This window comes from Nannobrachium achirus, assembly GCF_963921795.1.
Source record: "Nannobrachium achirus genome assembly, chromosome: 9".
In the NCBI taxonomy this organism is placed as follows: Eukaryota; Metazoa; Chordata; class Actinopteri; order Myctophiformes; family Myctophidae; genus Nannobrachium; species Nannobrachium achirus.
The window spans coordinates 7,653,436-7,670,026 of record NC_137818.1 but is presented as its reverse complement, the minus strand read 5'-3'; the positions used below and the strand labels follow the sequence as shown (position 1 = coordinate 7,670,026).

General features: G+C 44.3%; 1 protein-coding gene across 1 annotated transcript in view; it reads left to right on the top strand.

Moving 5' to 3' along the window:
* The window catches only part of LOC308291826 (FERM domain-containing protein 4B-like), a gene marked incomplete at both ends in the record, with an annotated part of 36,713 nt that extends 23,144 nt beyond the window's left edge, over positions 1–13,569 (top strand). Inside the window, 12 exons of the mRNA XM_080733958.1 lie at positions 107–242; positions 1,111–1,244; positions 3,438–3,554; positions 4,555–4,783; positions 5,108–5,164; positions 6,536–6,683; positions 7,859–8,038; positions 8,767–8,979; positions 9,376–9,453; positions 10,173–10,362; positions 12,888–13,188; positions 13,448–13,569. Of these exons, the coding sequence (XP_080590084.1) occupies positions 107–242; positions 1,111–1,244; positions 3,438–3,554; positions 4,555–4,783; positions 5,108–5,164; positions 6,536–6,683; positions 7,859–8,038; positions 8,767–8,979; positions 9,376–9,453; positions 10,173–10,362; positions 12,888–13,188; positions 13,448–13,569 (1,905 nt within the window). The remainder of the gene's footprint in view (positions 1–106; positions 243–1,110; positions 1,245–3,437; positions 3,555–4,554; positions 4,784–5,107; positions 5,165–6,535; positions 6,684–7,858; positions 8,039–8,766; positions 8,980–9,375; positions 9,454–10,172; positions 10,363–12,887; positions 13,189–13,447) is intronic.
* Between the last annotated feature and the right edge of the window lie 3,022 nt (positions 13,570–16,591).

Here is a 16,591-nt window from a genome sequence, read left to right as displayed (position 1 = left end):
CGATGGGGGTACAGTTAGCGGTTATAGTGGTAGATTTTACAGATCAAGTCGTTTGTTGTTTCAGGGTAAACTAGGATCAGTAGATCTTACAGACCTGTTGTTTCAGGGTAAACTCGGGTCAGTGAGGAGCGTGGAGGAGATGGCAGCAGATCTCACAGACCACGGATGTTCCAAGTCAACGCGGCTGGAAGTGATGAAGAACAACGTGATCACAGCCAGCAATGGAAGTCTGCTCTCTACAGGTCAGTGTGTGTCACTGCACCCAGCTACAGGTCATAAGATAAATTGGCCCATAAGTTCCAGCTCTGTGACAGCTGTGCGAAGAGAGAGCTATTCTGCTAATTACAGTACATTGACTGAATATGTTGTACAACCTTTCAAGCAGAAGATATGGTGCACCAGGCAAGATACAGATAAATATCTTTCTCAATTGAAGTGGATGGGAGTGGATGGTAGCGTCCAGTGTGGACACTACCATACAGGCATGTGTACACATAGACATCAAAGGGGGCTTGAGCCCCTTCATTGCCTTGTCCAAACTCTCATGAACTTGAATGCAGCATCTTATGTTGAAAGAATTACTCTCTCTGTGTATATATCCATGCTGTATGCCGCATTGCCTTTTTTAGACTTAGTTTAGTGTGGTATCATGTACTGAAAATAGCAGTGCGAACGCGCTGTGAGCTTGGAGGTCAGCTATTTTCTATATTTTCACCAAAAGGCCCTTTTAGATATTTCAGCCCCTGCCTTTCTAAAATTATCTGCACGTCCCTGCTACCATACACTTCAACTGAGAATATACAGTATATATCTTTATCTTTATCTTCGAATGACCACTTCTCTATATTCATACAGAAGTCAAGAGGCATAGGTCTACTTTAAATCTGAGGTTCTCAAACGTTTTAGTTTCAAGCATGAGTTTCCATGATCTGTGTGTGTGTGTGTGTGTGTGTGTGTGTGTGTGTGTGTGTGTGTGTGTGTGTGTGTGTGTGTGTGTGTGTGTGTGTGTGTGTGTGTGTGTGTGTGTGTGTGTGTGTGTGTGTGTGTGTGTGTGTGTGTGTGTGTGTGTGTGTGTGTGTGTGCTCATGCGTGTGTGTGTGCATGCATCAGGTTCTGCAGACTCGGAGGCCAACGATGAGCTGATGAAGGAGAAGATCTCTGATCTGAGGAGGAGAGAACAGGAGATCCAAGGAGTTCTGAACAAGAAGACTAAAGAGCTGAAGAAGATCTGTCTGAGAGAGGCGGTGAGCATCACACAATAATAATAATAATATTAATAACTAGAAGATCTGCCTGAGAGAGGCGGTGAGCATCACACAATAATAATAATAATAACTAGAAGATCTGCCTGAGAGAGGCGGTGAGCATCACACAATAATAATAATAATAACTAGAAGATCTGCCTGAGAGAGGCGGTGAGCATCACACAATAATAATAATAATAACTAGCAGATCTGCCTGAGAGAGGCGGTGAGCATCACACAATAATAATATTAATAACTAGAAGATCTGCCTGAGAGAGGCGGTGAGCATCACACTATAATAATAATAATAATATTAACTAGAAGATCTGCTTGAGAGAGGCGGTGAGCATCACACAATAATAATAATAATAACTAGAAGATCTGCCTGAGAGAGGCGGTGAGCATCACACAATAATGATAATATAGCAAGAGCTACCGGCAGGGGCGTCACAAGGGGGGGAGTGGGACTGAGTTACTAGGGTCCGAGGTGGAGGGACCTTAATTATTTTATACTTTAGCTATTGGAAAAATAGCACATCTACAAGCTTGCAGCATGCAAGCTTGTAGATCTGCTATTTTCGAAAAGTTGTGACGTGTGCAAATCTTTCGAATAAATGTATTTTTTAACATTTGCTTCTGCGGGGTGCCTAGAAATAAATATTTTAAGATAGGGGTCCGTGGCCAAATACATATCATTTTGGGGGTCCTTTACATGAAAAGGTTTGAGCATCACTGACATGGAAACAGGTTTTTTCAAAAAACCTTAGAAGTGTTTGAAATATTCAAAGATTTTCACGATTTCTCAAAAAATAGCAGATCTACAAGCTCGCAGCGCGGCACCGTGAGCTTGTATATCTGCTATTTTTTCAATAGTTAAAGCACAAAATAATGCGTAATATGCATTCCCAGTCTATGAAGAACATTCATGGGGGGCCCAAAGTGAATCCTTGTACCCAGGGCCCAGGATTTGGTGCCACACATTATCATCAATAGCTCTTGAAACGGGCCTCCAAATTCCAAAGGCCGCCCCTGCCTCCACATAATGATAATAATTGTAAGAGCCATTTGAGCTTGATGATGTCACTGAAGTGAAGGCCTTGGTCACGTCCACATTGCCTAGGTATTTAACCACTCTGTAATCAGCCTCAGGTGTTGCCAGTGGCAAACAGTTTGTGATTGTGTTCAGGAGCTGTGGTCTGTATAGTAGGGCATTAACGAAAAAGTCGACAAGTCGACTCAGTCTACTTCATTACACAAGTCGACTCCCACCAGAGAAAGTCGAAAGTCAAAGAAAAAAAAAAAACTTTCTATTGTGAAAATAGCAGATCTACATGCTCACAACGCCTCGCATCACGAGGCGTTGTACACTTACACTTTATGTTGGTTTGTTTACAGTTGAATGAGAAAATAATGTTTCACATTAAGTTAATTATCTGGGGACCACCCAAAATAATTGGGGTGTCGTGTGTGATGTGATGACATCATCAAACGATAAAGTCGACTTCAACTCAACTTTTTACTGAGTCGAGTCGACTTGCAAAGATCACAAGTCATTAATGCACCCTACTGTATAGCGTCGTATAACTGTTCATTTATTTACTTATTTATATGTCAAGTATAGGACTTAGACTAATAGTAATACATATTATAATTTATGCTCTCATTAGAGCGTTTCGACATCAGTTATTTGAATACACGTCAGAACTCCATCTGCAACCTGTAGTACCCAGACTAGAGTACAGGACGACTTTGGGCACTACAATAATAATAAGCCAACAGTCAGCGAAAAATAGCTGATCTACAATCCCACAATGCATCACCATGCGGTGCGTCGTGAGATCTGCTATTTTAGAGGAAGATAATTGGTGTAGAGGGAAAAGGAGCTGACCAAGTACAGAGCCCTGGGGGACAGTTTTAACCCATTAAGGCCAGGAACACATTATTACTTTAACCATTATTTTATGCTTTAACTATAAAAAAAAGAACAAAAAAAGAAAATCTGATTTACAATCCCACAGAAATCATGAACTTGTGTGTCTATGTATATACATTGACCCGATTCAAGCTCGCAGCGCGGCACTCTGTGAGCTTGTATATCTGCTATTTTTCAATAGCTAAAGTATAAAATAATTGCAGGTCTTAAGTCAAAGCATTTTGAGTCAGTTTAAGTGAACTTCTTTTTATTTCCTTCAGGAGCTGACAGGCAAACTGCCCAAAGAATACCCTCTGTGTTCAGGAGAGCGCCCCCCACTGGTCAGACGACGCGTCGGCACAACCTTTAAGTTGGATGAGCTGTTCCCGTACAATGAGGTGAGAGTTCAATCTATCATCCATCCATCCATCCATCCATCCATCCATCTTCAAGGTCCCATATCTTTATTCTATATATTTATTAGTGTGGTTAGTACTAGTAGTGCTACTTTATTTATTATTTCTTTCATTCATTCTTTCTTTCTAGATAAACAATCCAGACTATAAATTGGTAATTTACTGGACTATAAATAGGTCAGGCCTCACACATGATTCGTGTGGTTGCCCCAACAGGGCTTCACATGACAATTTGACTATCCAGACAATAAATAGGCAACCACACTCGCAATTTCCCAGAATTCTTTCTAGTTAGTGTGGTCGCCCAACAGGGCAACACAGTATATTCCTGGGGAAACTTTATTTACTAACTAGGGTAACTTTTTCCGCTGCCAGAATTAACAGACAGACAGACATCTGTCCGGGATAGGGAATCAATAGGGAATCAATGGGAGTGGGAATCAATAGGGAATCAATGGGAGTGGGAATCAATAGGGAATCAATGGGAGTGGGAATCAATAGGGAATCAATGGGAGTGGGAATCAGTAGGTAATCAATGGGAGTGGGAATCAGTAGGGAATCAATGGGAGTGGGAATCAATAGGGAATCAATGGGAGTTGGAATCAATAGGGAATCAATGGGAGTGGGAATCAATAGGGAATCAATGGGAGTGGGAATCAGTAGGGAATCAATTGGTGGAGCTTCACATGACAGTTAGCTTACTGTAGAATATAGTCACGTCAGCAACCGTCAGCAACCACACTTGTAATTTCCAATTGCATCTTTTCTAGTTAAATATCTTCCAGGACCTGTACTCTATATGACATGTCTTCCAGGACCTGTACTCTACCTGTATTCTATAATATTCTATATATGTATTACCTATCTTCCAGGACCCGTACCTGCGTAACCTAGAGTCCAGGTTCTATATATTTACTACCTATCTTCCAGGACCTATACCTATATTCTATAATATTCTATTTGTCTATTACCTATCTTCCAGGACCCGTACCTGCGTAACCTGGAGTCCAGGTTTGCCCTCCAGAGGAAGATCGTAGAAGCAGCTCAGAAGCTGGCCAATGAGACGGACCTCTGTAAGACGGTGAAGAAGAAGAGGCGGAGGAACTGCCTGGACGCCATGGCAACGCTGCAGCACATCGAGGACCAGATGAACGCCTATCGCATCAAACAGGGCAAGAAGCCCACGCAGAGAGCATCCATCATCATCGCAGGTATGTTAAACTAACGCCTATCACATCAAACAGGGAAGATTAGATGAACGCCTATCGCATCAAACAGGGAAGATTAGATGAATGCCTATCACATCAAACAGGGAAGATTCAATTATGTCCTATAGCATCATAATTCCCCTCTGGGACAATCAAGATTATTATTATTATTTGCTTGCTAACATGGGCTCCAGGGTGACAGTAGATCTTCAGGCTGAAGGTACGGTACCAGCAAGATGGCCGATACTTTGTACTGCCTCCTGTGGGTCACTCAAGGGTCATTCAGGGGTCATTCGGGGTCATTCAGGATTTCTCTTCTTCTTCCAGATGAACTTGGACGTTCAGACTGTAGTTCTGTCTCCAGTCTACCACTAGAGGACGATGGTGAGTCAGCAATTTAACACTTAACGCCCAACAACCAAAATACATATAATTTGTAGGCTATTAACAAACACCTGCAACTAATTAGCAACTGATCAACTATGACCACGCACCGTATTTATACACTGAGATCTAACCAAATGAGTCTTGGTAACAGACCAAAGGTGCTATTTCTCTTAAAGCAGCCAGTGTTTGACACAGTGTGCAAGAGTTCATAATTTGATGATCGATGATCTTATCTGGAAAACGGCACTACAATTTGTCCTCCTTTCTTAGGGTCATTTTGGTCTGGGTTTAAACAGAAATAATAAGTCATTATTAACTCTATAACCGCTTTGGACGTTCCCGTTCGCCCCATTTTTCCCGGCGGTGCGATGCCAATTGTACGTTCTTTGGCTCGTTCTTTTGTACCTTGTTTTGATGTCTGTAAACTGATGAGGGGTCGCGCGGGTGTGTACCGTAGAGACAGCTCCCGTAAAAGTGCTCTAAAAAACCCACTGGACGTTAGCATCAATGGAGTAACAAAACATTGCTTGTTATTTTCTCTGGATCTATTGCTCTGTAGCGATTGAGCTGTCTTGACGGACGGTAGCCTACCGCGGCCATTTCACATTCATTCTTGCATGAGGCTGCCCTCTACTGCGAGTATAGCGAAAGTACACCTATTTAAGGAGAAAAGAAAATAATAAATGAAAAAAAAAATGAATACATCTTTGTCTATAACATCGCAAAGGTAAGGTGCTTTTGCTGGCACAAAACCCAATAAATAAATAACAACATCTGGCAGTAAAACTGTTAACAGAGGATTTCTGGAGGGGAATAGCTTATTTGTCAAAGTGAAAATTGTTATTTCCATACACTGCACCCCAGTAAAGTTGGTTGATTGGGATGGGATCCAATCTGTGTAAGTTTTGCTTGATTGACCGACTTTAATAAATATAGGATGTGTGGAGCGTTGTCCAGGGTGTTTTACCGAAAGGAAAAGAGTCTGGGACATGTGGAGTGTTGTCCAGAGTGTTTTAGGGAAGGGAGAAGAGTCTGGGACATGTGGAGTGTTGTCCAGAGTGTTTTAGGGAAGGGAGAAGAGTCTGGGACATGTGGAGTGTTGTCCAGAGTGTTTTAGGGAAGGGAGAAGAGTCTGGGACGCGTGGAGCGTCGTCCAGGGTGTTTTAGGGAAGGGAGAAGAGTCTGGGACATGTGGAGTGTTGTCCAGGGTGTTTTAGGGAAGGCTCAGACAGTTTCCCCGTGTTAGAGTTACTGTCCTCCACAGATGACTCACTCAGACAGTATAAATATAATTCATGTAATGTCCTCTTATGTTCAGACGACTCAGATGTAATAAATATAATATAATAAATGTCCTCTTGTGTCCAGATGACTCAGACAGGGACCAGAGGCCTCGCTCCAGGTCGGTGCAGGGCTCCGCGTCCCCCCAGCTCAGCCCCCCTCGCAGCCCCATGCTGGGGACAGAGTTCGACCTGGACAGACCCCTCCCCAAGGACCTCCACAGACCCCTGGGCAGGTGAGTGTCCCTCTGTCCCCTCTCTGTCCCCTCTCCGTCAACTCACTGTCCCCTCTCTGTTAACTCACTGACCCTTTTTTGCCAGCAAAGTGAATCTGTTTCTTGTGAACATTTTGGCTGAAGTTGTGAACATAGTTAGCTGAAGTTATCTATCCCCAACTTTCCAACATCCCATCGTGCATTGCGCAGAAGGCGAGCGGCATTTCCGGTGTCGCAGCCGAGTGTGATCTACAAGGTCACAGCGGTTGCAACTGCGACGCGACGTGAGCTTGTATGTCTGCTGTTAACCGGAAGTGTCCCGCAGATAATGCTACAGTAAAGTCTTGCGGAAACAGGTGGATAGTTTCAAACATGTCCAATCAGACGGGATTAGTCAAGCATCATGTGACACCACAATATCTAATATAAATGATAAAGGCCTGTCTATACTTTATCAGAAATGTTCGGTGAGTTGTGTTTTCCAACGTGCAAATTTCCGAATTTTTCCGAACCGAAGACTCATTCGGTCTAATGCTTTTCATAAGTCGCGAGGGATATCATTTTATGGTCGAAAAGGACCCTTTGACCGAAATCTTCAGTTTCGGTCGAAGTATGGAGCGCCCTTAAAGAGGTGGTGCCATAGTTTTGTACTTTTTCTGTTTTTCATGTGTCTAGGAGGTTGAAAGTACTTCATTAGACCCCCTGGTGTGGTTTTTATGAGCAATTATGTATTCTCTTGGTATTTGTTTGTTTTCTCTTGGAGGCTGCCACCTCAAAAGTGTCAGTTAAAAAACACACATACTTATTACATCACAGAATCAACTCCTCCCCTAATTACCATTCACCCAACACTGTAGGTGTGGCTAACTTCAGCTGGGTCACCACCCACCATGACATCCATGCATACTTAATGAACTGGGGGTGTGGCCACATAAAAACCCAATTTTAACTCTTTCTGTATACTTTTTTGGGAAAAAATCTTCCTCCTAGTATCATAATACCTGATAATCATGTTTTAGAGGGGGGACAGAATTCAGTTCCCAGTGGATTTCTCGCGACTTGCGTCACGGCAACCACATTTCAAATTTCCCACAACTGCACCTTTTTAGCGTTTTCCTGAACACTCCCCTGTAGAGGGCGCCGCCGCCATTTCTGTGGTTATTATAAGATATCTTATCTCTTATCTTATCTTCCAGGTTCACATTTGAAGGCTACCAGGAGGCGGGGCTTTACTACCAGAGCCCCAGAGAGGCTTCGTCCAATCACAGCAGTCCGTACAAGACCCTGCCCCGCCCCCCCAGAGACCCCTGCAGCGTGACCTCTGACCCCCCTGCGCCCCTCATGACCCGCAACGCCTACAGCAGCAGCCAGCTCAGGTACGACCTCTGAACTCTGACCCCATGACCTGTCCCCTCACTGCAGTATAGGAAAGGAACGATATGAAAATGTCACGTCACGATTATTGTGACCAAAGAAATTCACGATATTATCGCGATATCCAAAATATCCAACGTCTTGTAGATCAGCTATTTTCGGCAAATAGCCTTGGTGTAGAGGGGAAAAAGAGCAGACTAAGTATAGAGTGAAAGGTCAAGTTTATTAAGTATTGAAGATTCCAAAATGGACTGATGCTGTCAAAAGATGAAACTATATTGAATCTAGGAACAGGTTGTGGGGGTCCCTGCTTCATCTCTCTCTCTCAACCAGTGCAGGAATTTCAGGGAGGCCATTAAGGCCATGGCCGTTGTTGCCCCTCAGTTTGTCCCAGTGCCCCTCCAAAAAATGGCATGCCCTGTGACCAGAGTGGCCTTAATGCCCCAGCTGACTCGACCACTGTCTCCTCTGTCTCTTTTAAATTCAAGTAATTCTTTCAATGGACCAAAATCTTGTTTTATTTGATGGCCTCCCTGCCCTGGCATTTGGCCTTTGTGCCCTCAAACAATGGACAACACCAAAGGCCATTTGACCTTGCCCCTAAAATGACAAAATTCCAGGCCTGCTCTCAACTAAGGGGTGCTTGGCCTGAAAACTTTGAAGACCCCTGGTCTATAGATAGATAGATAGATATATAGATAGATGACTGTATGTATTTCCATGTCTCCAGGTCAGAGCTGGGCTGTCAGGCCTTCAGGCATCGCAGTGCGTCTCTAGAGTCTCAGCCTGGTCTGAAACACCCGGACTCAGAGAAACCTGTGTTTACGCTGTCACCGCGTCGCCATTGCAACAGCACCGAGGCGCTGGAAGACCTGGGATCTAACTACACCAGTCTGTCCAGCCTGGACTATTGTGGACCGCCCGCCCAATACAACCACCCCAGGTCTGTACCCCACCACCCAATACAACCACCCTAGTTCTGTATCCCTACCCAATACAACCACCCTAGTTCTGTATCCCTACCCAATACAACCACCCTAGTTCTGTATCCCCACCCAATACAACCACCCCAGGTCTGTACCCCACCACCCAATACAACCACCCCACCACCCAATACAACCACCCCAGGTCTGTACCCCACCACCCAATACAACCACCCCAACACCCAATACAACCACCCCAACACCCAATAAACCACCCCAGGTCTGTAACCCAACACCCAATACAACCACCCCAACACCCAATAAACCACCCCAGGTCTGTACCCATATACAACCACCCCACCACCCAATACAACCACCCCAGGTCTGTACTCCAACACCCAATACAACCACCCCAGGTCTGTACCCCACCACACCCACTACAACCAACCCAACACCCAATACAACCACCCCAACACCCAATACAACCACCCCAGGTCTGTAACCCAACACCCACTACAACCACTCCAACACCCAATACAAGTGTGTGTAGTGTGGTGCTAAAGCTCTAGTCGAAAAGGGGCTTAAAGGAGTAGTTCACCCCCAAAATGACTTTTTATCTATTGATTACCCATGCCATGGAGAGTAGAGTTCAATAATATTTTTGAGCGGTGGTCACAACGCTCCTATACGTGGCCGTGTGTGTGGGTATGTATGCGTCCGTGTCTGTAGCCTGCAGTAACCTTTTCTGACCACACATGTTAAGGGAGGGGCGCTGTTGTTCAGACTCACATTCACGCACGCACACACGCACGCACACACACACACACACACACACACACACACACACACACACACACACACACACACACACACACACACACACACACACACACACACACACACAGCCTCCACCGCTCAGTTCACACGAGTGTGATTTTTTGTTTTTTGTCGCATTCCTAAGACAAAAATGTGATAACAATAAATTTACCCCCATTCGTTCCGGATGGGGACCCGTTTCGAAACGGGTCCCCATCCCGAATCAATGGGGGTAAATTTACTCAAATTATTTTTTTTTGTTGGTCTTAGGAATGCGAGAAAAAACAAAAAATATGATTGAACTCTACTCTCCATGGCATGGGTAATCAATAGAAAAAAAGGCATTTTGGGGGTGAACTACTCCTTTAATAGTGTTGTCATGTTGTCATGGTTACAGCCGGGTGGAGGTGAACACCGGCTCCATGCCCAACCTGCTCCACCCACCCTGCAGCTACGCCTGTGAGCCCCCGGCGCCCCACTACGCCCCCTGCAGCTCCTTCTACGCCACTGCAGCCGACTCCACCGCTGCTGCGTACGTCTACGAGAGCGAGGTGGAGGGGCACTACAACCTGAACCCCAACTACCAGGTAGGGCATTCAACAAATATTAGAATATTCGAACATTCGAATATCAAAGTCAATATTCGACGATGTTCACCAAAGTCGAATATTCGCTTATTTATTTTATTGTTTTCTCTTTAAAAATGATATCGTTTATAAAGCTTGGCTAGATAGGAAGTCATAAGAATGAGATGTCAGTGCCCCTGGTGGATGAATTTGTTAATGCTCTATACCAGGGGTTCTCAAACCTTTTTAGGCCGTGACCCACAAAATAAACATATTTGAACTGGGGACCCCCCACCCTGACAAGCACTTGGAATTGTAGGTATTACATTTAATGTGACTCGGTTCTGCAGATAAATATTGTGAAAATAGCAGATCTGCTATTTTCACAATGTACGGCTCTTGCTTACTTAATATTTGACAGTTTGGCCAGACGTCCTGTCGAATATTCGACTATTCAAATACTTAGAGGTCGAATAATTAGAATACTAAAAATCACTATTTGTGAATGCCCTACTACCAGGTGATGATAATATCTGCCTTTCATGAGGCTTTCCATCCTGCTTGGCTAAGCTTGACATTTTGAGGTTTTTAACAAAATGACGCAAGTCATGAACGTCGGCGTCGGATTTTGCGGTGAAACTTTGCACGAACATTCACATTGAGGAACAAACGCCACCCTTTGAACATTGACCTAGTATAGCGCCACCAGGAGGCAGATTATTATTAGAGATGCCCCGATCAGGGTTTTTTTGCTCCCGATCCGATACCGATCAAATATTATTGCTTCCGATTCGATCCCGATCTTTCCCGATCCGATCTTTTGGCAAGGCATTAAGAAAAAAAAATTCTATTCATTCTATCACTTAGTGCAGCACTGAATCAACAAATTAAAAACAAAGCTTATGAGTAGTGTATAGTGATATAGGCCTACTAGTGCAGTGTTTCTCAATCATTGTGCAGCGGACCTTTGGTGTGGCCTTTGAAATTTGGCAGTGAAGTCACGATTTAAGGACTTTTAAAACCTGTTTAATACCTCAAAAAATAAAATAAAATAGACCATTACAGCATCAAAAATAATCAACAAACTATATAAAAACTGGTAAAACATTGGCCATTTTTAAAGTTGAAACAAAATAAGTTAAGAACCAATTAACCAGTCTGCTTTAAAAGTATGCAGTAGCAGCTAGTTCAGTGGTTCTCAACCTTTTCAGGCCGTGACCCCCAAAATAATCATATTTTAACTGGGGACCCCCGACCCTGAAGAGTTGAGGAAGTATATTTTGTATAACACGGTTCTATTGTGAAAATAGCAGATCTACATGCTCACAACGCCTCGCAACGCGAGGCGTTGTGAGCATGTAGATCGGCTATTTTCACAATTTCTGGCTTTAATATTTGACAATTTGGCCAATGTTTAATTTGTCATTTTAGAGGTATTAAAAAGTCCTTAATTTTTCACTTTCGAAATGTGCAGATCCCTCTATACACTTAAACTTTATGTTGATTTGTTTACTGTTGAGAGAGAAAACAATGTTGCACATTAAGTTAATCATCTGGGGACCCCCCCAAAATAATTTGAGGACCCCCCTGGGGGTCCCGACCCACAGGTTGAGAACCACTGAGCTAGTTGACAGTGCAGAGAGACATAATTGCCTTCCTTTGATCCATTAGCAAGGGGCCAATTACTACTTATTGGCATCAGCTGCCAGCTGTACACAGAGTCTGACACAATCACCTTCCCTCTGCAGTGCTCTGTCTGTCTCATTTCTCCAAAAGCCCTTGAATATGATTGAAAATGATTAAGGATTACTGTGATTATGGTAAGCTTACATTTCATATCGCATTCACCTTACCTGTAACTTTCAGTACTCCCAGAAAATATTTTTTTGAAAAAAAAAAAAAAAAAAAACTTTTTTTTTTTCGATTTTTTTTCCCCGATCTCCGATCTTATAAAAACGGCCATATCGGCGGCCGATCCGATCACGTGATCGGGATCGGGCAACCCTAATTATTATACAATTTATTCAAATGATTACTTTGACAGATTAACCCCTTCCTCCCCAGGTGAACGGATACCACAGACATGCCAGTTTAATTAATTGATTTATTGATAATGAATAGTTAACACAGTCAGTACCATATGTAAAGTGGGACCTCTTATATTGCCACCAAAGGGTACAAAGGGTTAAAAGATAGTGTGCACAGATCATGCACTACGCATGTGCACGCTTTTCACAGCTTTCAAACAAAAACAATCCGCTTGGAAATCCGTTCGGGCATTCAGGAGATAGCAGCCCTTATGTTTTCTTCAAATGTAAACAAACATGGCTGCCATGTTTGAAAGATGGGGTTGGTATAGGGGTTAAACATGCAATTTTGCAATCGTGATCATGCCTAATACATTGCTGAAGGTCCAAAAAACATGTATTTATTTTTTAATTTTTTTAAAAGACAATTGGCAGGGAAGACCATAGTTAAAAATACAATTTTATTAAATAAATCGTCTTTTTGGCATTGTATGAGTAAATTAACCCCTTCCTCCCCAGGTGAATGGGTACCGCGCCCACGACCGGTACCGCCACTACAGCGTGGACCAGACGGACGGCCTGTCCCAGCAGAACCCGTACGCCACGGTGCGCCCGCCGCCTCGCTGCCGCAAGGGGGCGGGGCCTCGCAGCCAGCTGCTGGCCAGGAGCATGCAGAAGGCCCTGGTGGCAGAGCACCTGAGAGGCTGGTACCAGCGCCAGGGCGGGCACAGCAACGGGCACAGCAACGGGCACGGCCCGGGCTACCAGACCCTGCCCGCGCCCTTCAGCTCCGCCAGCCGCACCACCTCCTACTCCTCAGGTACAACCTCGTAGCCAGGCTTAAGGTCTTTACACAACGCCGAATTAGCGAAGCGATGCGAATTAGCGACCCGAAAATGAAAAGTATTCGCCTTACGCCTTTTCTCATACACACCAAAGTGCAACGCGGATATGCATATAAAATTCGCCAAATGTAATAAGTGATTGTTTGGCGCTGGCTCACAGAACCCATCACTTGGGTGAAGTGCTCCTTTAATTCTTTTATTTATATTTATTTATATTTCTTTTTCTTTTTTCAGTGTCGTCAGTGAACAGCGCAGGCACGGGGACCTGGCGCAACAATCTGTCGGTGGGCCTGGCAGACTGCGACAACACGGCCCAGTCTCCTCCGTACGGCCGCAGTCCCACACACAGCAGGTAGGGGGCAGTGTACAGCTGCAGTCTACCTGCATATTATTCTATGTGTTTACTTGTGTGGAGCTAAACTATCCGTTGGTGTTGGTCCAGCTGTGTGACATCATGTCATGAGTGAACGGTGAATTTGCTGTGGCTTTGACATGACACTGGGTGAGCGCAGGGGTGCAAAATATCGAACCGAAATCGGTGTACTGAACCGAATGACCCCGTACCGAACCTGTAATGAACCTATGACCCCGTACCGAACCTGTAATGAACCAATTCTTTATTTTATTGCAGAACTAAAATACACCAGGAGTTTCACACCAACATATTAACTCATTGAGTGCCTATCCCGAACTAGTTCGGGATATTCGGGATCAAAAACAATTTTTTATTTGCTATTTTACTTACCCCGAGCTGCTTGGAGCAACGTGGGTGGTCCCGGCTCGCCCAGCGCTCACCAACGAGAGACGCTAGATGCTCCGACGATTTATTCCATTGAAAATGGTTTAAAATAAAGTTTAGACCCCCCCAATGTTCACCCAATGTTCATTGTAGGCGGCGCGACGTATTCCAGGGTGCCTATCCCGAACTAGTCCGGGATATTTAATGAAATGAATAAAAATGATAAGAGGCCTTCTGAAGCCTGGCCTGATCTTTCTAGCTACTAGCCGAAAGCTAGCAACCTCCCGGCCGGCCGTTATTTGCGAACGAAATCGCCAATCTCCGCCTAATCCAATGAAAGACCACCTCTTTGAAGGCTTATATCTCTGGATTGTGTCTTTAGGGAAGCGGCGCGAGGTTTATTTACGGCGAAATCGCCCAAAAATGATATTTTAGATGACAAAATGGGAATAGCCATTCTGTTAGCATTATCATCTGGGAACTTTCCATGACGTGCATGAACGTGAGCACGTGAGGTCCTGGAAGGTGAGGTCCTGGAAGCTAAAGCGCTCGCCTATGAGAGATACCCTGGCATTCTTTGGCCCCTAGAGGGCGCTGGCACTAAATGAGTTAAGCTGGTGCACCTTATCCACAATACCACTCCACATCCACATTCCCCTTGAACCCCCTCAAGGACCCCTAGGGGTCCGCAGAGCCCACTTAGAGAACCACTACCCTAGAGGTTGGGTACCGTATTGCTCAAAGTTAAAACTTAAAAATACGTAGTTACAAAAATACTTTTATAAATCAGGGAAATTTCTGTTTATTTTTTGTATCGAAAAAGTATCGAACCGTGACACCAAAATGACAAAATATGTCATAGTGCCACGTGTTCCGAGCTTGAGATGGGTTTTTTCCACTATTGGTCGTACAACCAAAAACGTATATAGGACTGTGTGTGTGTGTGTGTGTGTGTGTGTGTGTGTGTGTGTGTGTGTGTGTGTGTGTGTGTGTGTGTGTGTGTGTGTGTGTGTGTGTGTGTGTGTGTTGATTCCTTCCTTCCTTCCTTCCTTGCTTCCTAACCTTCCTTCCTTCCTTGCTTCCTAACCTTGCTTCCTTGCTCATGGTGTCCAGGGTTCCTTGCTCTGACACAGTGCAGCCTACTAACCCGTCAGAGTCAGTACCAGAGGTGGCCAGAGGGGGTGCTGTTTCCTCAGACAACCTTTCTAACACTTAAAGGGTGAGATAGCCTGACATGGGGATACGAAAGGTCTTTGCACACTGCTGCGTTTTTTGGACGAATATCTGTGCGAATTTCGGAGCACCTAAATAAATAAAAATACCTCACGTTATGTCAATTACGTTTGCCCACTGACGGGCAAACTTTCATTTTTTTCGGATTTCCAAATGCAGTGTGGAAAGACCTTAATGCATGAAGTCTGTTATTGTGTGGGTTAGGGATGTGAAAAGAAATCGGAAATCGACGCGTCGATCGACTCACGCTCACCGCGACTCAAAAAGTACGAGTCGAAAAGTCGAAAAATATATATATTTTTTTATTTTTCAAAAGTTTTTCCCCCAAAAAAGGTTTTAATCGTTCAAAAACGTTATAAGCGTTAATGTTTTCCATATGTGAGAGGACCGTGTGTGTGTGTGTGTGTGTGTGTGTGTGTGTGTGTGCGCGTGTGTGTGTGTGTGTGTGTGTGTGTGTGTGTGTGTGTGTGTGTGTGTGTGTGTGTGTGTGTGTGTGTGTGTGTGTGTGTGTGTGTGTCTGTGTCGGAGACGAGTGCATGCCTGCATGTGTTGTGCATTCGCATGCATGCGGCGCTAGTCAGGTCCGCGGACTACTGGTTGAGAAACACTGCTGGACCGGGCTGATGTGCGCGTCATAGCAGTGCGCGCTGACTTGCCTGACCGTATCAACTCTATGGACTGGATGCTTTTGTTTACCTCCTGCCTCTGCATGCACGCTTGACACGAAAGCTCGCTTGTTAATGGCAGCGTCGCCGTTGTGTGCGATGATCACAAACCACACTACTCGTCGTTAACGTTAATGCGACACACCGGGGATATATGAGAGCGAGCGGTCAGCGCTCCCGCACGTTCCATGGACTTATTGTCACTCCGCTTCTAGTCTCTAGAGAACAGACTCCATGCTAACAAGGAAGAGCAATTATGTATTATCATTATTATTAGGGCTTTGATGCAAGTTCAGATGGGTGCAGCATACGTTGTGTTGTTTAAAGTAATGCGCCGTTGTGCTGCTCTCCTCTCAGCTGCTGCTTAGCGAAAAAAAAAGTGAAAAAAGTCGATTGACGCGTCGATTCGCCAATAATGCGTCGATTAACATCCCTAGTGTGGGTGATAATGGGGTGTTTCTGTTTAAGTATGCATGGATGGATTTGTTGTATTGTCCTGCCTATTTCTACTCTTTGTATCTTTATAATAATTCTTTCAATAAAGGTGCAATATAGAGACAGAGAGATCCAGCGTGAAAGCATCTTAAATATTATTCAAGTCATAATTCGTTTAGGTTTGGCATTATTTTGTCTCAGGAATGCGAGAAAAACTAAAAGATATCGATGAATTCAAGTCTCCTTGGGATGAGGAATCCATAGAAAAATCCATAGAAAAATAAGAAGAAAGGCAACCAAACCAAC